Source organism: Impatiens glandulifera, chromosome 6, assembly GCF_907164915.1.
Source record: "Impatiens glandulifera chromosome 6, dImpGla2.1, whole genome shotgun sequence".
In the NCBI taxonomy this organism is placed as follows: Eukaryota; Viridiplantae; Streptophyta; class Magnoliopsida; order Ericales; family Balsaminaceae; genus Impatiens; species Impatiens glandulifera.
In genome coordinates, this window is record NC_061867.1 from 38,768,329 (window position 1) to 38,793,636 (window position 25,308).

General features: G+C 34.5%; 1 protein-coding gene across 1 annotated transcript; it reads right to left on the bottom strand.

The window, feature by feature from the left end:
- Positions 1 to 9,625: 9,625 nt before the first annotated feature.
- LOC124942784 (peroxidase 44-like) lies at positions 9,626 to 11,387 on the bottom strand. The gene is made up of 2 exons (XM_047483340.1): positions 11,184 to 11,387; positions 9,626 to 10,404 (listed from the first exon to the last, which is right to left on the bottom strand). Exons 1-2 carry the CDS (start codon positions 11,385 to 11,387, stop codon positions 9,643 to 9,645), a joined length of 966 nt encoding a protein of 321 aa, XP_047339296.1. The 3' UTR covers positions 9,626 to 9,642.
- Between the last annotated feature and the right edge of the window lie 13,921 nt (positions 11,388 to 25,308).

Consider the following 25,308-nt stretch of genomic DNA (forward strand, 5'->3'; position numbering starts at 1 on the left):
AAGAAGGTCATATGAAACGTAACTAATATTGTCCTAAACAAAATCGTCAATAATTTAGATAAATGATGATTGTAATCGTTTTTATGAATGGTTAATTATTATATTGTAATGGTTAAGATATTTTAAATTTATTAGTATTTATCAATTATTTATTAAAATATTAAAGGGAATATTTATTACACTATATAAATAATAATTAAAATATAAAAATATATATGTTTTAAAATATAAATAAAAAAATTTATAAATAAATATTTTAATTATATATCAAAATATAAATAATCAAATTTATAAAAATAATAATTTAAAAATATATAAAAATATAAATAATTTAATTTATACAAATAATAATTTGAATATATCAAATTTATAAAATTATAATTTAAATATATATATATATATATATTTAATTTTAAATATAATAAATACAAACAAAAAAAACTGAGTTTAAACAATAAACTAGGTTAGTTTGGGAATTATTGAACCATAATAGGTTAGTTTGGGAAGTTGAACGTCAAACCATGTTAGTTTGGGAAGCCATATGTTGCCATCCCTAGTATAATCCCTATTTATATTGGTAATAAATTATATACTCCAAATATTTTATATTAAAAAAACAATTTTTTACCATTACATTAAATCCATTGTATAAATTAAATGAAGTTCATTTTGTTCTAAATAACTTATATTTAATAGTTATATTTTAGATACAAAGAGAATGTTCTTTTGAGCATCCGCAGAGCAGAACCATATTTAAATAGGCTCCAACCATAGTGTTACGGGCTCAGTCTTTCCACCAACGATCTGTGCGTCACTAGTTAAGATCTTCGCAAGAACTAGTAATCTAATCAGCCTTACTTGAAGCAAAACTCAATGCTAATTAGAATTGACACAAATATTCTAGATAGAGAGAATAAACTCTTAAAGAATAATATTATAATTTGAATACTTGGTGATTTACAAAGTAATACCGTTGAGGTATTTATTGGACTCATTATGGCTACAACATTAATGACGCACTAATTTAAAGCCTTCCTTCTAATGGTCAATTAATTGTGCACTAATTTAAGGTATTCTCCTAACAGCTAATTGGTGATGCACTAATTTAGGACATGTCTTTTTACTGTCAATTAATGATGCACTAATCTTGGACATGTTTTTTAACTACCAATTAATGACACTAATCTAGCACATTCCTTCCAACTATAATATTCCTTAGGTTGGGCCTACTAAGATGATTTAGCCTCCCCTTGGGCTAGGAATATTGAGGCACCGTGACCTTCTCCCCCACTCATTCTGCCGATGTCCTCTTCGCATCCTCCATGTAGGTCTGAATGATGTCTTAAAATGCGACAAAAGTTTTGAGCGATATGCTAGCTTTCCAACTCATTTCTTCCCTAAGAAAGTTCATTCGTATTGCCTTACAAGCCACTTGTAAACTTTGGGAAATCGTCTCCCTTGATGGAGAAGAAGTTTTACTATCACTCGGTTTCCTCCGAACTCCAAGTGTCTTCTCTTCTTGTCCTCCAATTTCTTCATTATTTGGCAGTCTTAGCTATTTTGCATTTCTCTTTCTTGAAAATGAACTCCTCCGGTTTCCTCTTCAATTATTCCAATTTGGGAGGTTTCATGCGATAAAGAACCATCGCCGATGGTTTAGTACATTTGACTAACTCTTCTCTGTGATCCATCTGTCTCTTATGGTATGGTGGGGTTCCTTTGATAATCTAGAGAAATTACATCCTGACCTTTCTCTAGGACAGTTGTAACTTCAGGAGATATCTTCTCTTTGGACACAGTTTTCTCACCTTCTTCTAATGTGATAAAAGATGATGGGTGAGTCTTCTTCGCACCTTTTGAGAGTTGCATGATAGATAGGTGCCTAGTTTCTTTCTTACCCTCTCTTGTTAAAGGTACTGTGCAAGTATTGCCTTGCTCTAAAATTTACATCGTATTGACAGAAGGGAGTAGGAAGGCATTTACCTTGTCTAGGAACTCTATGTCGAGAACCATTTTGTAGTCATCCATGTCAATAATGGAGAAATTCAAAAGACTGATCCACTCCCCTAAGTTGATTTTTACATTAAGAGCAACTCCATAAGTTGCACTTAGTTCCGAGTTGATTTCTTTAAGCCACCCTTGTTCCTTAGTGTACCTGATCCCCAGTTTTCCTACCTCCTTTACCTTTATAAAGTTTTTGTTAGATCCTGTATCCAACAAAGCTTTAACCGTGTGGTTTCTAAATTTTGTTTCCATGAATGGTCGTCCTTTCTTCGCAGAATTTGGCTCCTCAAACTTTTCTCTAACGGCACTAAGTAGGTGTAACGACCCTAATCGAGCTTCATCATGAAGGCGTTCTTGCTCCTTCATCAATGTTGATAATTTATTCTTTACAGGGCACTCACTTGCTTGGTGCGACCCTTCACAAAAAAAACACTTTATCCAGGGTCTCTATCTACGTTTGTCGTCCCGATCTTCCCTACTATTGAGTTTGGTACACTTAACTAGGTCTTCATTGTTGTAGATATGGTCTCCACTATTTCCCCCTTGTCATTCCTCTCATAGGTCGACTTTGGTTTCTCTTGTCTTCTTATTTCGACAAGAGATTCAGCCACGAAAATAGCGGTGTTTAGATCTGGGACATCACGCCCAGGGACGAATCCATGTAGGTCTTAGATCTTGTCTTAATATCTTAAAAAAAATTAATATAATTCATTGTTTTTATCTAATTATTAAAAAATGGTAAAACTTAACTTTTATATACTTGTGTTTTCAAAATTTTCTCGTTATTATTTTAAGCCCACCCTAAATTTTTTTCAAACCCACCCTAGTTCGAAATCCTAGGTCCGTCCCTGACCACGCCGTTCCTACTCTAGCTTCGCCCACATTTGTAGACCATCAGTGAAGGCAAACAAGGCTTCTTCGTCTGAGTAGTTAAGGATCTCAAGGAGAGTAGTGATGAACTCCTTGACATACACCTTGATACTCCTCTATGTGATAGTCATCGCAACTTGGCCCTTACTTTTCGAATGGCGTTTTTCTGGATAGAACTGTCTCTTGAGTTCATCCTTGAATTCACCCCATGTATTGATAGAACATAGACCTCTTTCTATGTCACTACTTCTTCTCATCCACCACAACATTGCGGTGTCTTCTAGGTACGTCGTGGCAGTATCTATCTTTCTCGCATCTTCCACTAGACCGAGTGCTTTGAAGTACTATTCCAGACTCCATAAGAAGTTGACGATCTCTTTTGCGTTCCTCTCACTTAAATACGCTTTAGGTCTTGGAACGTCTATCCTTGTCTATTAGTATATTGTATATATCTTGTTACCTTGTTTAGATTCCTAGATTAGTGGGTTACCTTGTTTAGATTCCTAGATTAGTGGTTTACCTTATTAAGAGTCTTTTGACTAGTATATATTGTAACATTGTTTATCAATAATGACCATGGGATTAATCTCTATCATGGTATCAGAGTAAAGATCCTCTCAAGATCATCAATCGAATTTTTTTTTCTCTTCCTCCCACCTTGCTGCCTCACGCACAAACTTCTAATGTCTGTCCCACCTACTAATTCAGACTCCTCCTCCAATCAAAGTCAGACGCCCACCACCATGTCTGTTTCTCAATACCACTCTGCTTTCTCTGTTAACAATCTCCGCTCCATAATTCCTATCACCCTAGAGATGGGTAGCGAGGAATATCTCTCTTGGGCAGACCTTCTCGAAAACCACTGCTTGATTCACAATGTTTACGAACATCTCAAACCAAAAACTCCCAACGCCTCCGAAACACCTTCAACATCTTCCGAGACCGACTCTCTTCTGTGGAAACGCCTTGACGCCCTTGTCAAGCAATGGATATTTGGAACAATATCCAAGGATCTACTAAACACGATCCAAAAACCTGGTATGACGGCTGCTCAGGCTTGGGAACGTTTAGCGAATATATTTCAAGATAACACAGGTTCTCGCGCTATGTATCTTGAAAATAGGTTTTCTCAAATTCGTCTCAATGATTTCCCAAACATGAGTGCTTATTGCACTGAATTGAAGATGATTGCGGATCAACTTGCTAATGTTGATTGCCCCGTTTCTGAAAATCGACTGGTGTTGCGTCTACTTGGGGGTTTGAATGAAAACTACGAAACAATCGCCACCATAATAGGTCAAAAGAAGCCTCTCCCATCTTTCTACGATGCTAGATCTGATTTGCTCCTTGTTGAAACAAGGAAGGATGAATTCGTCCACACAAACACCTCTTTTATTGCCTCGGACGATCGTAGCCAAGGCCGCAGAAACAACTCTAGCCAATCAGCCCGTGCTACCGGCCAGCAGCAGCAGCAGGGCACCTCTAGCGCGCAGGAACAGGCCGGCCAGGGCCGAGGACGCAGCCAGCGCGGCAGAGGACGCGGTCGCAACACCAGCCGCACATACCACCAGCAGCAGCAATTCTGGGCACCTCCTGGCCAACAGCAATGGGCACAGTGGGCGCCTGCGGGCTGGACAGCACCCCCTTGTCCCTACCCGACACAACAGATCTGGCCGCAGCAGCAAAGCGCCCCCTGGCACGCATCTGGTCAACAGCAACAAGGCGCCTCCTGGCGCGGTTCTGGCTATCAGCAACAACACACTCGGACAGCAGGAGCAGGCGTACTCGGTTCTCGGCCACAGCAGGCCTACATGGCTGAGACGAGCCAGCAGCAGCCCCAAAGTTACGTTGCAACCGATATCAATCAGGCGATGCACACTTTATCCCTTACTCCGCCTGACGATACTTGGTACATGGATTCGGGAGCAACTTCACACATGACACCCAACTCAGGTAGTCTCTCGCCTTATTCTAATTTAAATTGTGTTAAAAATATCATTGTTGGGAGTGGACAGGAAATCCCGATTCGCGGTATTGGTAAAACTAACTTAAAACCACCCTTACCACCCTTACTTCTGAACAATGTTCTACATGCTCCCAAACTCATTAAAAATCTTATATCTATTCGTCGGTTTACTCGTGATAACAACGTCTCTGTAGAATTTGACTCACTTGGTTTTTCTGTAAAGGATTTCCAGACGGGGAAGGTTATCATGAGGAACAATAGCTCGGGGGATCTCTACCCACTCTCTCTGTCGAGCCAAAGCCAAAAAACCCCAACTAATTCTTCGTTTACTGCAATTTCGTCAAATTTATGGCATAATAGATTAGGACACCCCGGTGTCGATATTTTGCATTCTCTCAATAAATCAAATTCTATTTCTTGTAAGCCCGTTTTAGGGTCTAAACTCTGTGAGTCTTGCATCTTTGGTAAACAAGTTAAGTTACCATTTACCAATTCTGTCTCTTATACTACTTCCCCATTCGATATTATTCATAGTGATTTGTGGACGTCGCCTGTGCTAAGTACAAATGGACATAAATACTATATTCTGTTTCTTGATGATTACACAAATTTCCTTTGGACTTTTCCAATTGGAAACAAATCCCAAGTATTCTCCGTCTTCTCTACACTTCAAAATCAAATTCAAACACAATTTCAAAAGCCCATTAAAACAATCCAATGTGACAACGGAACTGAATATAACAACAGTCAATTTCGTACATTTTGTGACAAAAATGGTCTACAATTTCGCCTCTCTTGCCCCTATACTTCTCCTCAAAATGGTAAAGCAGAAAGAAAAATACGCACCATAAATAACATGATTCGAACATTGCTTACTCATGCTTCTCTCCCGTTAAATTTTTGGCATCACGCCCTCGAAATGACCACTTATCTCCTAAATATTCTTCCAAATAAACAAATTCGAAATTTCTCACCCACTCAACTTCTATATAACCGAACTCCTTCTTACTCTCACCTAAAAATTTTCGGTTGTCTTTGCTATCCTCTTCTTCCTCCAACCACTATTCACAAACTTCATAAACGCTCTACCCCTTGTGTCTTTTTAGGATACCCCTCTAATCATCGCGGCTACAAATGCTACGACCCAGCCTCAAAAAGATTTATCATCTCTCGTCACGTCATTTTTGACGAAACAAAATTTCCCTTTTCTCTTGTCCAAAACCCAAACTCAACTCACCCATCTCAATCCGAACCAATAACCATCCCAATACACATCCAAACCCCGCCCATCACCGAGTCCATTTCCCCACCAAACAACACTCCATTACCGAGCCCATTATCAACTCAACACACTCCACCAAACCCACCATCACCCATCACCACTTCACCAGGCCCAAACCCAAACACGACCAGCCCGTCCACAAGACCAAACCGTCCAAATCATTCACCAACCATCATCAATCCAACACGGACAATACGAACCCGCGCAATGGATGGGATTGTCTGTCCAAAACGCATTTTCAATCAAACACACTCACATCTCCATCGCCTATTCCCAAAAACCCAAAGTTAGCTTTATCAGACCCGAATTGGAAAGCCGCCATGGACGATGAGTTTAACGCTTTAATTAGTAATAAGACTTGGGACTTGGTTCCGCGTCCTCAGGGTGTTGATATTATACGATGCATGTGGATTTTTAAGCATAAAACTAACTCTGACGGCTCTTTTGAGAGGCATAAAGCCCGTCTTGTTGGTGATGGCAGGTCTCAGCAGATTGGAATCAATTGTGAAGAAACCTTTAGTCCTGTTGTCAAACCAGCCACCATACGAACTGTTCTGAGCATTGCTTTATCGAAGTCTTGGTCCATTCACCAAATGGACGTCAAGAATGCATTTTTACATGGTAATCTCAACGAAACAGTTTACATGCATCAGCCTTTCGGTTTTAGAGACAAAATCTTTCCCGACCATGTTTGTTTATTGCGCAAATCTTTATACGGCTTAAAACAAGCTCCTCGTGCTTGGTATCAAAGGTTTGCAGATTTTGTCTCTACAATCGGTTTTACACACAGCACGACTGATCATTCGCTTTTTATCTATCAACATGGGTCCGAAATTGCCTATCTACTCTTGTATGTTGATGACATTATCATTACGGCTTCGTCTGATCAGTTACGTCAGACTCTCATGAAAAGCTTAGGCGCAGAATTTGCTATGAAGGATTTAGGTAAATTAAGCTATTTCTTGGGAGTTGCTGTATCGTATACTAAGGATGGACTTTGTCTTAGTCAAAAGAAATATGCTGAAGAAATTATTGATCGTGCTGGAATGTCTACTTGCAAATCAACACAAACGCCGGTCGATACAAATGGCAAACTTGGAAAATCAACTAGTCCACCAGTCTCTGACCCCACTCATTACAGAAGTTTAGCCGGAGCACTACAGTATCTTACTTTCACACGTCCTGATATTTCATATGCAGTCCAGCAAATTTGCCTCCACATGCATGATCCGAAAGAGGCTCACTTGGCTGCCTTACACAGAATCATTCGATACTTACAGGGTACAAAGCACTATGGCCTTCATCTTTACAAATCCTCACTGTCTACACTCGTTTCATATACTGATGCAGACTGGGGAGGATGTCCAGATACCCGTCGCTCTACATCTGGCTATTGCGTCTTCCTAGGCGATAATCTTCTGTCTTGGTCGTCAAAACGGCAATCCACACTTTCTCGTTCTAGTGCTGAAGCTGAATATAGAGGAGTTGCCAATGTTGTCTCCGAATCCTGTTGGCTTCGCAATTTATTGTTAGAACTTCGTATCTCATTGGACAAAGCCACACTGGTCTACTGCGACAACATAAGTGCGATTTATCTCTCCCAAAATCCGGTCCAACATCAACGTACCAAACACATCGAAATGGACATACACTTTGTAAGGGAAAAAGTAGATAGAGGTAAAGTTCGCATTCTTCATATGCCTTCTCGTTTTCAAATCGCTGACATATTCACCAAAGGACTTCCGCGCATACTATTTGAAGATTTCAGAGACAGTCTCAGCGTCCGAGAATCTCCCGTTTCGACTGCGGGGGTGTATTAGTATATTGTATATATCTTGTTACCTTGTTTAGATTCCTAGATTAGTGGGTTACCTTGTTTAGATTCCTAGATTAGTGGTTTACCTTATTAAGAGTCTTTTGACTAGTATATATTGTAACATTGTTTATCAATAATGACCATGGGATTAATCTCTATCATTGTCGGATTAAGAACTCCTATAGGCGCACGTCCGCACTCTTGCGCACCCGCCTTCTTGAGTAACGCCACATCCTCTTCAGTAGCTTGTAACTTTGAAGTCATTACTTCGAGTTTCTCGTTCAAGGTACTGATCTCACCAAGGAGGGTTTGCTCCGCGATCTTGAATTTTCTCTTGACATTTGGACAACCCCTCGTTCAAGGCATCTTGCGCTTCTCGGAGCTTGTCTCTCTCCTTCTCGAGCTCGACGATGCGTTCCTCTAGGTCCTTAAAGTTATCTTGTCCGTAAGCCACGTTGATTTCTATTTTCTCCAACCTGGTGACAATGTTAGTGATATCATGTCTTGATATCCCCCTTTCTTTTGTATTTTTAGATCCTCCCGTTTGAACCTATCTCGGGTTCGTAACATCATCTCTAATCTCTTGGGGAAGTTTCTCCACTCCATCCACGTTGTTAGTCGTTGCACATTTCTTCGATCTCTTCAACATTGTGTTCTGATACCAACTATCATGGGATCGGTCGTTCCATCAACGATCCGTGCGACACTAGTTACGATCTTTGGTAGAACAAGTAACTAATCAGTCTTTCTCGAATCAACACTCGATGTTTGCTTAAATAAATATAAAAACTCTAGAGAGAGAATCAAACTTTTACAAAGAAAAGTATTTTATTACTCGAATACTTATTGTGATACATCAAAGGTATTTATAGCATATATTATAGCTATTACATTAATGACACACAAATTGACACTTATAAGGAATGCCCTAAATTATCATTAGATCTAGGATATTAGGCTTGAATCTAGAGATGGATAGGATGTAGACAAATCCTAAAATGTATAATTATTGTATTTCTATAAAATGTATAATTATTGTATTTCTATAAATGAACAAAATTTGTAATAGAGACCACCTCTGGATGGATACATGTGGCATAACGTCGATGTGTTTTCCCACGTATAACTAAACGTCGGACGGAAACATAATTTATAAAAAAGTGTTTTCAACACGCAAAACATATTTTATTTTCCGGTTTCTCACGACGACTATTAAAGTCAAATCTATCATAAGTACGACAAATGAAAACACGTTCTATTTGGATTACCATTTTAATTTCTCATCTCATCCCAAATTCAAGAGAAATATAAATTATGGAGTTTTGAATTAAGAAATTCTATTACACAAAATTTCCGGATATATAATACCATTTACACGTAACATGAAAATTCAATATATAATCAAATACAATTATCAAATTAAAAATTATATATATAATATATAATATGATTGGATTAATTTGTATCAGATTTTGATGTTCTTTAATGACAAAGTGTTTTATATTAAAAAAAAGATAAGCCTTATGATGAATTCATTCTCTATGTTCAAAGAAAAAAAATTTCAAAAGTGAACTAGATAGAGGTAAACAATAAATTTCATTATAGAAGAATTTCAACAAAACCAAGTCACATGCATAATAACAATGCTTATAAATTTCATTTCATAAGTATACATTAAAATAAAATATCCAACTCTGATAGTTTTTAAGTGCCCTTTTTATTAAAGACTCTACATTTCTTTCGGATTTCTCCGGCCTTCCCAACAAGTGCTCCAACATTTCCCAGCTTCACAAGGGCAGCTGCAAAATTCTTTTGAAACAAGGCCGGGTTTGAGGCAAAGTTGTTAACTATGGGAGCACTAGAAGCATCTAATGCAAGCTCTTGATCGATCTGCATCACTCCTCTCTTCTTCTTAATCTGGTTATAGAATTCATTATCTAGAATAAAAGATGTATTCTGATCGAGAAACGCGGTTCCATCTTGTTGCGTTGCACAAACCCTAGTAAGTTTAGAAACTAGAACCGGGTCCATGGTGGAGTCTGGCTTTCCGGTCCCTTGAAAATTGGAAAGTCGGTCTTGGAAGAAACGGCAATGTGCAATACCAACCGAGTGGCCTCCTAGGAGTGTGACCATGTCATTTAAGGTTAACTTCTTAGCTTTGAAAATTTGTAGTGCTTGAGACACTGAATCTGAAGGTCCTGGTAGGTTTACATCATTTGGGTTTGAGACTAGCCCGTCCCGCCTACCTGTTGGTATTTGATACGATGGCCCTCCAGCCAAACTTACCGAGTCTCTAGTGGCCAGTGATATGATATCAGCACAAGATACTTTACCGGGGCACGCCGCTTCGAGATTTGTTTTAATTTCATCTATTATTTCAAACCCTCGAACTGTTTGATTTGGGACAGCATCCTTTTCTGATTGCTTTTTTGGAGTGGAGTCTATAAGAATTGATGCATCGCAACCCTAAAGAAAATATAATTATGATATAAGAAGAAATATTTAAAAGAAATTAAACAACTATATATAAATATATATATATATACCTATGAAATTCTGAAAACATTGGATTCTACAAGTATATATGTGTTTCATCAATTTAATAACAACTAACAAATTTTTTAAATTAGGAATTATATATATTCTTATTAGATAAATAATAATATTTGGTTTGAATGTTTATAGTATAGATCATTATTTTATATATATAAGATTTTAAAAATAAATTTTGTATAATTGAAAATTGTTGATTGGTATTGATTTTAAAGAAGTTTTTCTTAAATACTTAAAATATAGTAATTTATACTAATTAAATAAATTATTATTTTTTTAATAAATTAAACGAAGAGATTGAAAAGTGTGGATGAAATTAAGGATCCAAATATAAATTAGAGTTAAAAATGTTTAAAGTTAATGAAACAACAAATTTTAAGAGACATGAAGAAGTTAATGTAAAAAACATATTTTAATAAAAAAAAAATGAATTGGAAAGAATTGATCATGTGTTTATCATAAAACAACTAAACTATTATAATATTGTATGTTTTACAACACATATATAGATATATAGATATCTATATACTTAATAGTTAAATAGGTAATTAATTCTTTTATTTTTTTAGTTTAACTTATACCAAATATAGTCACAGGGAACCCTCCAAGATGAATTGGTGTTTAATTATGGTTTTCTTTTTAAGAAAATCCAACCGAAAAATGTCACATATAGTTTATTCAAATGTACTTACCCTCACAAAGCAATCATGGAAATACATGCGAAGAAATGCAGCGGTGATGGAACGATCAGAAGCAAAGCGTTTCTGCACGACTTGCCGCACAATCTGTTCGGCACGAGGGCACGTCGCGCTGTAGAAGCCAACTTTAAGTTGGGCGGTAACGAGAGGGACAATAAAAACACTTAAGATTAAGAACAAAGGGATTGATATCCTCATCATTACTATTTGCCTGAATCTTAGTATTGTCAATGCAAATCGTTTGGAAATGAATTATCAAAAGATTAATGATGGATACATGATGAATTAATGCATCTATATATATAGAGAGAAAGTGTCCGATAAATGATTTCATGGAAGAGAGATGAAAACGCGGAAAGAGGGAATTGGGAAGCAGAAGTCAATTACTCAATGCCAACTAAGAGGATGACAAATATTCCACGGCTATATTGGCTGAATCTCAAATATTAAAACATGTTAAACTAAGAGGAATTAGGAATAGCATGTCTTTTTATTTTTATTTTATCAATTAGTATGGAGATCCATGAAATATGGTACACATAAATAATTAAATATTAGTCTAAATTGTTCTATCAGAGACTTTAATTTCTAGCTATTCTAATTATAAGAATATATAAATGAGAGTACTATTAATATTTCATGTCATGTTCTTCTCTCTTATATTTTAGAGAAAAATTTAAACTAATCATATTAATTAGAAAGTGTTAAAAGGAAAACAAATTATAACTTAATGAAAAAAATTATTAAAAGTTAATTTTTATTTAAAAGATTTTTATTTAATTCAATCAAATCTTTTATATTAAATGAAAAACAAAAACTATTTCAATTTTTTCTAAAATAATTGTTATTATATAATATAATATAATCATGACAAATTTTATTTAAGTTAAAGGATAAAAAATAAATTGGGATCCATATATTGGTCCAGATTAAATTTTTATTATAAAAACACACAAAAAATATTGAAATATAAATTCTTGATTGTTAACTAATTTGTGGATTCATTCTTGATTGTTCTTTTTTCTTTTTATTAGATTGGGTTCTTCATATTCTTCAAACTTTTCAATTGTTTATCCAATCCTTGCTAACTAACACTATTATTATCCTTATCCAAAGAATTTTTCAAAAAATCTCTAGTTGATGTATATGATAGAAGTCCAATTCCTTGTCATCTCTACCAAAATAGGTATCATCGTCAGTTTCTTCCTCAACATCCTCGTTTTTTTCACTAATTGGTTTTAACACCAAATAATTCATTCTCATTCTTTTGCAAGGGTTAAGCACATATGCGGGTTCTTAGAGATGGGTCTGATAGAATGGACCGTAAGAAGGGTTCGATCGAATATGTATTGGAAGATATGCATGATTGGGAAAATCGCAAACCTTTCACTTTTTTTTTTTTTGAAAAAAATGACCAAAAGAGGTTAATCACATAACCCGTAAACACACTTATCCAATTTAACAGGCGCCGACAAACCAAAGGAAAAATAACCTCTTATTGTCGTTAGATTAGAAGAGATGATACAAAATGTGGCCACAAGGGTTTACGATCCATTTTATCAGATGCATCTCTAAAGTGTTAGTCTCACACTTCTTAAAAAAATTCATACCCAAGTCATTGGGTGAGAAAGTGTTTATTTGAGAAGATTTACTCTCCACGAATGTCCCCCTAGAAATCCATCTTCTCAAAGGTTTTCTCTATAAGCAAATCGCTTCTTTAAAATCCATCTTTTTGATTGATGTATTTCAAAACTTCAAGAAATGAATTAGAACCTTCTATTCTTCATATGCTCTCTAAAAACCCAATATGTCTATTAATTGCACATCAATATCTTCTCTCACATTAGGTGATTCAAGTAGGCCCTCACTTTTCCAACGTTTTCCTTGAATTAGTTTTGAATAATGATGGTGGCCTCCCTTCTAAACCAAAACATAACATAGCGTTAAAAATATAACAAATGAATAAATAATGTGTTTAACAAGATAAAAATACACATTCCTTAAATAACTAAAACGTTTGGTTTTGTTATTTTAATTGTTTAACTATATCTAAACTTAAACACAATTTGCAAAAATGAAAACATTTGTACACATCTAAGATATTTTTATTGTTAAATATATATAATTCTACATAAAGTAACGTCCCACCGAATTATATTTTATAATTTATCTAAATTTACACAAACTACTATTCGAATTCTTTGTTGTGGAATGTGAATAAGTAATAATTAGACTACTTATTATTATTGAATTAAATTGGTAATTTTGTGTAGATATATTTATATGTAAACAAAAACATGCAACATGCGTGGAAATTTTTGATTTCTAGATATAATTGTTAAATTTAACTAGTTAAAAATTTTGAAATTGGTATCAAAATATGAAATATCTAATAAATACATCACATCATAAGTTAAACTAGTAAAAAAAAATTGATTTTAACTAACAATAAAAGTTTATTCGCGCGATGAAACACTTATTTGTAAAAATAGCTCAACCAACCTATTACCCTATTATTTACATAATCAAATGCTTAAATTTACTATTAAACTAAAATAATCCTTAATTATTTTAAATTTAAGCATCATACTTTATATTTAATTTTATATAGTTATGTACACATTTTACCCTTTTTAACTTTTACAAATTTTGAACTATTTTTAAAAATGTTTCCAGAAATTCATGAACGGACTCATTACACGTTATATAAAATAGAAATAGTTGGTTAAAAAAATGGTGTTTTATCGATCCCGAATTAATTAAATATCGGACAAAATAAATTAATTATAAAGTCCAAAAAATAAAAACATATAATAGGTGAATAAATAAATAAAATAAATTATATTAAAAAATAAAGTGATAAGAGGAATTTGGGGAAAGAAATGAGAGAGAATAACGTGGCATTATCTCATTTGTTGGAAAAATGAAAAAGTGGTCGGAGAGGAAAGATAGAAAAAAGAAAATTTATTTTATTTTTTCAGCCAATCAGATTGTACCACGTCATTCTCTTCCTTATTTTCCCTCTCCCAATCATTTATCATAAATATATATAAGTTTATAAAAAAAAATATAAAAAATTTGCGAACGACATGTAAGTTTTTGGGAAATTTAAAATTTTTCAAAATTATAATTTTAGAAGAAAAATTGGAAGGATTCTTGAAGAAAAAAGAAATATGAGAATACTAATAAACGAGTCAATAATATCTACTAACACTTTCTTAATTATGTCACTAATAGTTAAAAAAAATATTAAAAATTTATATATTTATCTTTAATTTCCGTTAATATTTTTATTCATTGGCCAAGATTTTTTTAATATTTATAATTCAAGCAAGTTACATTAGTGTGGATATAATTTTGAAGTTGTGTCGGTAATAAAAATCTATCATCTCAATTTATAAAATTAAAATAATTATTTTGATTTAATTTTGAATAAATAAAATCAAAATAATTAATTCCAAGGTCAAAACAAATTAAAACAAATAATTAAATTAATTATTTTAATAAATAAAATCTAATTAATTAAAGAAAATGTCCAAAGAAAATAAATAAAATTATTTGGAATAAAGGTTATAATCGTTTTATCTCAAACTAGTTTTATAAAAAAATTAAGGTAGCTAATTTCATTCACAAAAATTATTTATTTAACTCAAAAATATAAAAATAAATTTACAAAAATTGGTAAAATATTTGTCATATTTATTATTAATATTTTTTGTATTTTAAAAGATAAAAATTAAAGCCAAAAGGGTGAAAAAAAAATCAATTTCAAAAAAACCTTTAAAGTTTTAAAATAAAAATAAATATAACTGCAAATGAGTGTAGACGAAACTTTGGAAGAAAGCTACAATACTCGAGATCGCGTCAATCATATAGGCGCTGAAATCTCATCCAAGGCCTCAAACGCGCTGCACAGGATTGGCTAACGCATGTTAGCTAAAACGCCAACGAAACACCTGATCGATGACGGAAGGCAACATAATTCCAATGACATGTTTTGTGTTCGTCGAATAGCCTCGAAACGACGTTGTTTTACATGCGGTCGTCTTCTTCAATGCGATCACTGGAAGGATAAGGACGACAACCATCTTTGATTTTTCAAATATAGAACGCCGCCTACAGACTACCATTTCGGCTGATTCAAAAGGTGGAATGATCACCCTACCACAATGATCATTTCCCTATAAAAATAGGCATCAATCATGCCTATTCTGGCAACTTTATTCAAGAACGGCCAAAACGTCATTAATGCCTTTCAGCTAATTCGATCCACTGGAAGCCTTGAACCGACTTTGGGATGCTATAAATAGCCTCCCTCGACAATTCTGAAGCCAAGAGATCCACTCTCTAACTTAAAATTAAAAGAAATAAGAAATCTGCCATTAAAGCATAAATCTTTCGGATTTTTCGAAATATTTGATTAAGGCCTTAAAACATGGATCTAAGCATTCTGAAAGCTTCACTAAGATCTCAAAAGTGTTCTCCAATCCTTGGTATGCTTCCAATCACCCTTTAATTCATAATTTTAGTATAAATTTGAAATTTTTATATTTCAAGTTTCACAAGTTTGTATATTGTCTAGTTGTTGGATTTTGAATTGGAAATCGATATAGAATCATTTTAAAGCTGTCTGTTTATGTTAGAATCAATCAATCTTCCTTAGACAGAAAACCTAAATTTCAATTTTAAAATTCCAAAAAAATAGATTTACTTTTCTTGGGATAATTCTCAAGAAAAACAACTTAAAAAGCTTCCGAACATGTTTCTAATTATGTTGGGTATCTATTTGGATCATGTTTGATCCTTCCCGGTCCATGTTTGATATTAATCAAAATTTTCAAAATAATTGAAAATTTTGAGTTCTTGATTCGATTCAAATGATGTTCATCTGTTAGAATAAGTTAAATTAAGAATAAGAAAAAATTAATTAAAAGAGAAATAATTATTTAAGATTGACTACATTAATTGATTAAAATGAACTTAGGGGAATAATATTAAGTTTAATCAATACAACATAGTTTTGATGATGGATTCATAAATGAATAAAACTAAGTTATGCAAATGTCTATGCGTAGGTACAGCTCAGGAAGCACGAGTAGACGTCTCACTTCAAGTAGACATCTCGAGCTGAAGAAGCGCAAGTAGACGTCTTGCTGTGAGCAGACGTCTTGAGTTAAAAAAGCGCGAACAAACGCTTTGAGCTAAAGAAGCGCGAACAAACGTCTTGAGCTAAGGAAGCGCGAGCAGACGCTTTCCTTCAGTAGAAGCCTGAAGAAGCACGAGCAGATGCCTTGCTTCAACAATAGCCTGAAGAAGCGCGGGTAGACACCTTGCTTCAGTAGTAGTCTGAAGAAGTGATGACAAACACCTTGCTTCAGCAAAAGTCTGAAGAAGTGCTAACAACAACCTTGCTTCAGTAGTCATCTGAAGAAGAGCTTTGCTTATCTGCATAGCTCATCAACATAGCTAACAATAGAGATTTTTATAAGTAGACTTCCTACTCAGCTTATTACAACTGCTACCAAGTGTTCAACCATTAAAAAGTCAACACGTATCTACGTATCAGTTTCGACAGTTGCCTACATCTTAACAACAAAGGACATCAAAGTACAATGTCGTATCTCTAGACTTATGAACGTCGGATTACTATAGCTCTGGTACGGAGGATCCCCGAATATTTAGATTTGAGGTACGACAAATCTTTTCCTGTCATTTCACAATCTAAGAATCAAAGTTGACCGCTTCTACACTTCACTATAAAAGAGCTTCAGAGTACAATGGTGAATCCCCCTAGTTCCAGAAGTTATGTTACACAGTTACAAATTTACATAATCAACGAAGCTCTTCTTATTCTCTCTATAATTATAAAAAATCATACATTGTATAAGATGAAAGTATATTCAATATTGTAAGTTGAACAAAAAGTTGTCTATTTAACAAAGTGAGTACTGAGAGTTCAGAACAGACAGTTTCTAAGTCCTAAATTCTGAATGAGTTTGTATAGGTGCTATATAAACCAAAGTCTTATAGTGGAATCTTTCTAGAAAGAGAAGAAGGGGTGACGTAGGAGTTTTATCTCCAAACATCAATAAAACGCTTGTGTTATTTTCTTTCAGCTTCTTTCTTTCTTGCATCTACCGTTTCAAATCTAGCAAGCACATACCGCACTTAAATTCTTTCAAGATTTTGCAACAATTTTTATAGAATAGAAACAAGTTTTATGTCCCTAACAAGATTAAAATCGCATTGAAAGTCAAGATTAACACAACAATAATCAAACCCCCTTTTATTGTTGTAATCGATCCTAACATCATGATTTGGTATCAATCAAGTATATGAAGTCTAAGGAAGCTATTGGTAAGTTCCTTATACTTTAAAAAACTTTAAAACCAAAAACCCGATTTTGGCTACAAACTATTTTTAAAGAATTGATCATCGCCCATGTCGATTGATACCTTGAGTTGATGTTCTAAATGTTCCTGAAAACTTTATGAAGCTACCCAAGCTCTTGGATCGAAGGATTCAAGCCTCCTTCAAAATTGTAAAACCTGTAATTTTGATGTTCTTGAGGATCGAAAAATCTATCATAGAATCGAGAGGTCCGACCTAAGTTCTTCATCGAGGACCGAGAGGTCCGACCAATATTCTTCAATTAGGATCGAGAGGTCCAATCGAGGGTTTGTCTATCTGACCGAGAAGTCAGACCTAGGACCGAGGAGTTTTTCACCCAACTAAGAACTCCCAAACCCAGAACCGATGACTTCCACCTAAGACTAAGATTGGCACCCGACCAAGAATTCTAGTCAAGGACCGAGAGTCCTTAGCACCCAAATCGAGACTTTTTAGCTAAGATAGAGAGGTTCGACCGAGGATCCCGAATCCCGACCGAGAGGTTCCTGACCTAGGACCAAGGGCCCTTAACCCTCGACCGATAAGAACGAACCCAAGACCTAGAACACCGATCCTAAGGTATGTTTGATTCCCATTTTCAAACTCCAAAATTATTTTTGTAATTTTGGAACCTCAAACTATTTTTTTAAAAATCTCGAAAAATTAGAAAATAATTTCAAAATATTTTGGGATATTTCCATAGAAAATATTTTGACAAAGGCTCGTTTAAATTTTATTTTTAACCTTAATGACTTTAAAACTGATGTATTTTTCTCCATAGTCAACGTCATCCGCAACAGGTACTAACATTTAAATTATTGTTGATATAATTCTTTAAATGCGCACAAACATATGCCTGTCTAGGACCAGAAGATTAACTTGTTAAAATAAAAAGTTATAAAACTAATTTTCAAAAAGTCAAATTTATAAGTTCTGACTGTTTCAAAACGGGTAAGAAGGATGAAGCACGAAAACTCTTTCTCGAGAATCACCAAACTACGAGCTGAAAGAAACTCTAGCTAAAAATACTTTTGTATACGTAGGCCATTTTTATTGATTTTCAAAAATTAATTGGCGACTTTGTTTCAAATAAATATATTTTTTTAAAATTAATTTAATTATTTTAAAAACAAATTTCTAAAAAATCAAAATTATAATTTGATTACTGTAAATCCCCAAATTATTTAAATTTGAATCAAAATTAATTATTTTTAATTCATTTTAAAAGTTGTCGGGAATTATTTAAATATTTTTTAAAATAATGTTTTATTTTAAAAAGATTTCTGATACATAAATCGAAGTTGAAATTCTTGAACCTCGAATTTTCACAGAACCAAAATAATTTTTCCTGGGTTACAAGTAGTAATAAACATGTAATTAATTCATTTGTGCAAAATATGATTGAGCATCTTTTACTACTAGAACTTTAATAATATGAACACTTAAATTCTCTCTCTTTTCTTTCAATTATAAAAAATAGATAAAAACATAATTAATTATATTTTAAATATAAACCTAAATCGGTTAAACAATCACTCAACACAACTGTAAGCACTAATAGTCTACACATCAATTTATAAAATTAAAATAATTATTTTGATTTATTTTTGAATAAAAAAATTAAAAAAATTAACCCTAAGACCAAAACCTAATAAAAACAATTAATTAGATTAATTATTGTGATAATTAAAATCTAATTAATTAAGAAAAATGGTCAACATAAAAAATAAAATTATTAGGGATAAATGTTGTACTTATTTTATCTTAAAATAATTTATAACACTAAGCGTTCTCATACTTTCCCAAGAAAGTTCAGTCTTTTCTTGGGGAAAGTGGTTTGACGAATTTCTTTTCTTAGGGAATATTCATCACTTTACTTAAAGGCATCCCTAGGTCATCCAAGACTCTAAGTGGTTTGGGTGCCTTTGGAGGTGTGCCCTTGATAAGAGTATTTGTATCCACTTTGGGAAATGGAGACTTACTTGGCTCGCCTTCTAAGGCGACTTCTCTTGCCATGCAAAAGTTACCTGGTGTACTTTCGTCTTTTCGTTTCTCGGGAAACGACTTGAAGGAGGGATAACTTTGACTACTTTTCTGTCTTTTCCTTCTTTCTCGGGAAACGATTGGTTAATGCTATTTTTGTAGCAATTTCTTTATTGTTTATTGACGGTGCTTCCAATAGAATATCGCTCGTTAACATTTTCTAATATCATGTCGATTTGATGTTGTTCGCTTAGGAGGAAATTGATTTCCTCGGCGATAACTTTTTATCGTTCGATAAACACGTAGAATTTCTCATTTTCTCCCTGTTTAATTTTCTTCAACATCTTTTCTGGTCGTTTGAGGTTAATTAGATGCATTGAGAAGCGTTCTATGAACACTACCGCTAATTCTTTTGTGCTCTTTAGATAAACTCTCTTTTGCTGGTGATACCAGCGTAAAACATTATCATCAAAATACTAGGGGAATTGGTGAAGAACAATTGGTTCTCCAAGTCATAATGGGGTCAGTACAGAAGCGTACATTTTGAAAAAGACAGACGAATCGATTTTTTCGATGTACTTAGAGAGAGCTGGAAGTTTGACACCTATTGGAATAACTACTCATTCGACAACTTTCATAGCGTCCTTCCAGTCATGGTGTTCTTCAATGTTTAAGCCCTTGTTTAGTAGGACTTGCATATTTTCATGCATGGATTTAACTTGATCCATTTGGCGTTAATATTCCTTTAGTAGTGGTTGGTCAATAAATGTAATTTGTTTTTCCTGTGAACCTAGGTGGTTGATTATTTCCTCACGTTGTTCCTGTGTAAGTTGGATGATATCCTCTTCGAAGTCTTCATAGAGAGAGATTTATTCTTGAGCCTTTTAACCACTTAGACAGGGGTTAATGAGAGTGAACATAAACAAGATTATCTATCTAGGAAAACGACGGGATGTTTTGGTATGTAGACAAAATTTTCTTAATAGCTAAAGAAGTTGTGATCAACGCGCGTTTCTCCTTTACATTTTGTACAGTTTCCTTTATTTCTCTAAACTCGACCGCTGAGACTAATTCAAGTACGGAACGTTCTTCGGCCATCTAGTGGCGTATAAAATGTCCGATTTATGTCTCTCTCTTTCTTGGGATTGTGTTGGCTTGTCGCAGTCGTGGACTGTTGCGAAGAGAAAGAGGTGAGGATTTGAAGATATAACAAAGTACAAATACAAATGAATATGCATATAAAATGAATCATAGAGAATGAGCATTTCTTTTTGTGATTCGATTAAATAAACATAGAGTTGTATATAAATATACTCGCAAATTTTGTTACAGACAAGACTCTCATGTTGATATTTTACAGATAAAGTCTAAAAGGAAAAAAGTGCTTGACTCTCATGTTCCGACACTAGCACCTTCTTCTGCTTCAGTTCCTAAACTTCCTCGTATTGTTTGAATATGTGATCCAGGTATTTCATTCACTTTGACATGATATTCATTTGAAAGGCATCATGCCATTTTTCGAGATATCCTACGTAGGCCATACGGTCGATGGGCCTATCCACAGCGAATGTAGCTTCGATAAAGTTGTAGTCGAAATGCTTGAAAATGCTATAGGTGCAGTAGTAAGTAACCAATTCCAGACCCATTAGCATGATTAGCGGCTTATCAGTCATTATGAAAGTTATTTTCTTGATGGGATACAATGGGAGAATGTCCCAAATTTCATCATTGCTCTGTACCAGAGGTCTAGGCAAGGCTTCCTTCATTCTTTGATATTGGATAGAAGGGGATATAATGCCATCAGGCAGAACTGACTGTAAATGCTTGAGCTTGTCAAGAAGTCAGATATAGAGGATTAAATGGAACCCCTTTTGCTAATGTTAGAAGATAGACATGAGTTGTTTAGGCCCATTAGCGTTTTCGCTAGAATAACACAGAGGGATCTTTGTTGCCTATTCGCATTTGGTGTGCTACCTTGATGATTATCGAGGTGAGTTTACCATTTGCTATTGCTATGAAGAAATGAGTTAGTAGGATTGATATCGTTATCATGGATGATCCTAGCATTAGAGGAATCTCTCCATTTCTTATTTATATCATAGTCTAAGTTTGAAAGTCAATGTACGTCCTCGCGAGGATAGTATCGGATGTGACTTTGGAGTATCTGTACTCTTTAGGTAAGGGCTTTCCGATGGGCATTGAGTCTACAAACGATCTTAAATGTAAAATATTGATGTTGTCTGTCATAAGAATAGCCATGAATTCCTCTATGGTTGGGAAAACTAAGGATCATTATAGTTCAGGAGGATCCAATCCTTAGACAAAAACTCCAGGCATATATACATACTAATGCACTCACCAATCGTGGGCTTACTACTCACCTCCAACTAATTCCTTAAATCAAGTAGAGTAGCTGGAGGGACAAGAGAGATTTAACCTTCGTACAATCAATCTATTCCCAAGCCGATGTGTTTGAGTTTAAAGAATAGTGTCGTTTGAATCAACAATAGATCTGATAGAATTTCTAGCCTGTTTAGCTAACAATTTTCCATTCATTGGTTTTGAAAGCCGATTTTGGAGTTTAGATCTAGTTTAAGTGAGAATGTTTTTTGGGACAGAAGTAAGCTCGTTTGACAAGGTTTCACCTTCGATGCATTTCCATCATGAAGGTGAAGTTCATTTTGAAGTTTATGAACCTCATAATGGGAATGAGCCATAAGATCGATAAGTCTATTGATTAACATAAAAGTTATCGATCTAGAGAACTAGCGTGACATCCGTCAACATGGACATCGTTGGTGATTATAAATTCAAAACATTTACAAATATGCGTTTGTTTTGAAAGGAATGAACATGCTCAAAATTCTCAATTAGACAATACATGCATACACATAATACATATATAGTAGTCACATAAGGTGTTGTAGTGACTAGGTCTTTTATTGTCTGGGCACGACAAACAATCGCCTTGGTGTGATAATAACTAGATTTTTTGTTCTAAGGGTAGAATGGGTAAGAGAGTCTCATTCACCGAAAGTGGAAGGGGACGTAAACCCCCGCCATATACCAGGGAATATCAACTCAATTGGGAATTTACCCCAACCACCACAATGTTTGCCTCCTATCGGACGACTCAGCGCCAAAGGATAAGTCAATCCTAGTTTCTTAGTTTTTCCTCTAGTAACATCACTCTGTTTGTATCAAGTTGTCATTCCACATTGACAATCTTTACACGTTAGTGTAGAAGTATCGATCTCGGTCGAGTACTTCTTTGCAAGAAGATGGTGATGTACCTTTACACATAAAGGTTAAAGGTTTTAAATATGGTAAAATATATGTGTCTTTTAAAGTGTTGTACCTTGTAAGACAAGCCAATTAAGTGCAAAAACGTGAAATAAATGTTTTAAAAGCCAAGTTTATGTTTTTGAGTTAAACATTTTAATTTCCTAGTAGAGTCGCCAAAAAGCTTTAACCTCCGAGAAATCTCTCGTAGCTTAGCACGTTTTTGGTATACACGTGGCAATACGGGGGAACCTGGGGTGAATCGAGGTTCAATGGTTTCAACAATTGTTTGCGTGCTACGTACATATCTTTTTTAAATAAAACATTATTTTTAAAAGATTTTAATAATACATGACCGCTTTTAAAATTAATTATGTAAAATAATTAATATTATTCAAATTTTAATAATCCGGTTTAAATTAATTAAACACAATTAATTTAAGAAAAGATTATTTGTTTGAAGATAGAGTCGCCAATTAATTTTAGAAATATTAATAAAAAAAGTGTACGTGTACAAACATACTTTGCTCTAAGTTTTGTTTTTTGTTCGAAGTTTGGTGATACTTGGGAAATGTCTTTCGCGCTTCATCCTCCGTACCCGTCCAAAAACTGTTTCTACTTATAAAGTTGGCTTTTAAAAATCGATTATATAACGTTTTGAGTTTTTAACAAATTATTCTTCTGGTCTTTGTTATGATTCTAGGTTTTAGTGTTATTTAGAATATTGAAATATTAATATTTAAATGTTGGTACCTGTTGCGGAAAATAACTAGGGTGGAAATACCTGAAGAATATCAATCATTTTTATAGGCATTAGTGTTTAGAAATAAACATCAAACAATCCCTTGTTGAAATATATTTATGAAAATATCCCAAAAATATTTAAAATACATTTTCTAATTTTTCAGGATTTTTAGAAAATGATTTGAAGTACCAAAATTACAAAAATAATTTTGGATTTTGAAAAGTGGAACCAAACAAACCTTAGGACTGGAGTCCTAAGGTTCAGGTCCGATTTTATCGGTCGGGGTCCGGAGACCCTTGGTCTAGGCTCAGAAGCTCTTAGTCTAAGTATTGGAATCTCTCGGTCACGATACTAAGGACTCTTGGTCCTTAGTTAATCTTATCAGTTTAAGTGTAAAAAACCTATCGGTTGAGGTGTGTAAACCTCTCGGTCTAGGGCTAGCTCAGGAATATGTTCATCGGTCCTTAGTCTCAGGAGTCTCGGTCCCGGGTTTGGATTCTCGGTCCAAGGTTTGGACCTCTCGGTCCTAGCTCATGGGAGCCTTAGTCCCAGGTTTGGATTCCTCAGTCTTGGATCCTAGGAGTCTCGACCCTAGGTCAGACCTCTCGGTCCTAGGTCATAATTCTATCGGTCTTAGGTGAGAATCCTTAGTCAAATTTCTCGGTCCTAGATCAAGAATATCGGTTCTAGGTCTCGGTCCTAACTCAAGAACACCAGTCATAGGTCGCGGTCCTAACTTATTTTTATCGGTCCTTAGTTTCAGACCGGGCCGAGGATCCTTGGTCAGATTTATCGGTCCTAAGCTAACAACCTCGGTCCTCAAGAACACAATTGCAGGTTTTAATAAATTATTTTTCTTAGCTCCGATTCTTTGATCTAAGAGCTTGGGTAGCTCCACAAAGCTACTTGGAACATGTTGATCATCATCTCAGGGTATGGATCAACCTGGATGATGATTCATTTGTTCAAAATAGTTTATCATAAAAATTTTGATTTTTGATTTAAAAGTTGTTTTGAAGTGAAATGAACCATCCAATAGCTTCCTTATAACACATATACTTGATTGTTACCAAAATAAGAACACTACCTGTTCGTTTTGAGCAATTCAAAAAATCAAAACTTTCATTTTATTTTGAAAATTTGGATATTAATCAAACATGATTGGGATGGATCAAACATGATCCACATAGTTGTCCAACATCATTACAATCATGTTGGGAAGCTTTCTGGGATGTGAATCGATCGAATTAACCCAAGAATAGTAAATACGTTTTTTTAATTCAAATTTGGGGTTCTGTTATTTAGGTTGATTGATTGGTTCTATCACATCCAGATAGTTTATAAATCATCTAGGGTTGAAATTTCAACAATAAACACCATAAATAGAAAGCATACAAGTTTATGCAATTTGAAATATAAAATTTCAAATTCAAACTATAAGTATGAAGTAGAGGTTGATTTAAATCTTACCAAGGATTGAAAAACACTCCTTCATCCTAAGGGATGCTTCCTAGATGTACAGATCCAAGCTAAATTTGAAAAATCTGAAGCCTGGAAGCTTTAATGGCGAATTTTGATTTGAGGTTTATGTGTTGGTTGGTTCTGTCCGGAATGACCTCAAGGGGTATATATAATGCCCCAAGGTCGGTTGAAGCTTCCAGTGGTTTGAATCAGTCATAAGTCATTAATAACTTTTGACTATTCTTGGCAAGTGGTTGT

What these genes read in the sequence shown, in the direction of transcription:
- LOC124942784 (XM_047483340.1), bottom strand. Translation starts at nt 11,387, where the DNA reads ATGAGGATATCAATCCCTTTGTTCTTAATCTTAAGTGTTTTTATTGTC. An exon ending in TCCATGATTGCTTTGTGAGG is followed by an intron (nt 10,405 to 11,183) that starts GTAAGTACATTT and finishes TATTTTCTTTAG; the next exon opens with GGTTGCGATGCATCAATTCT.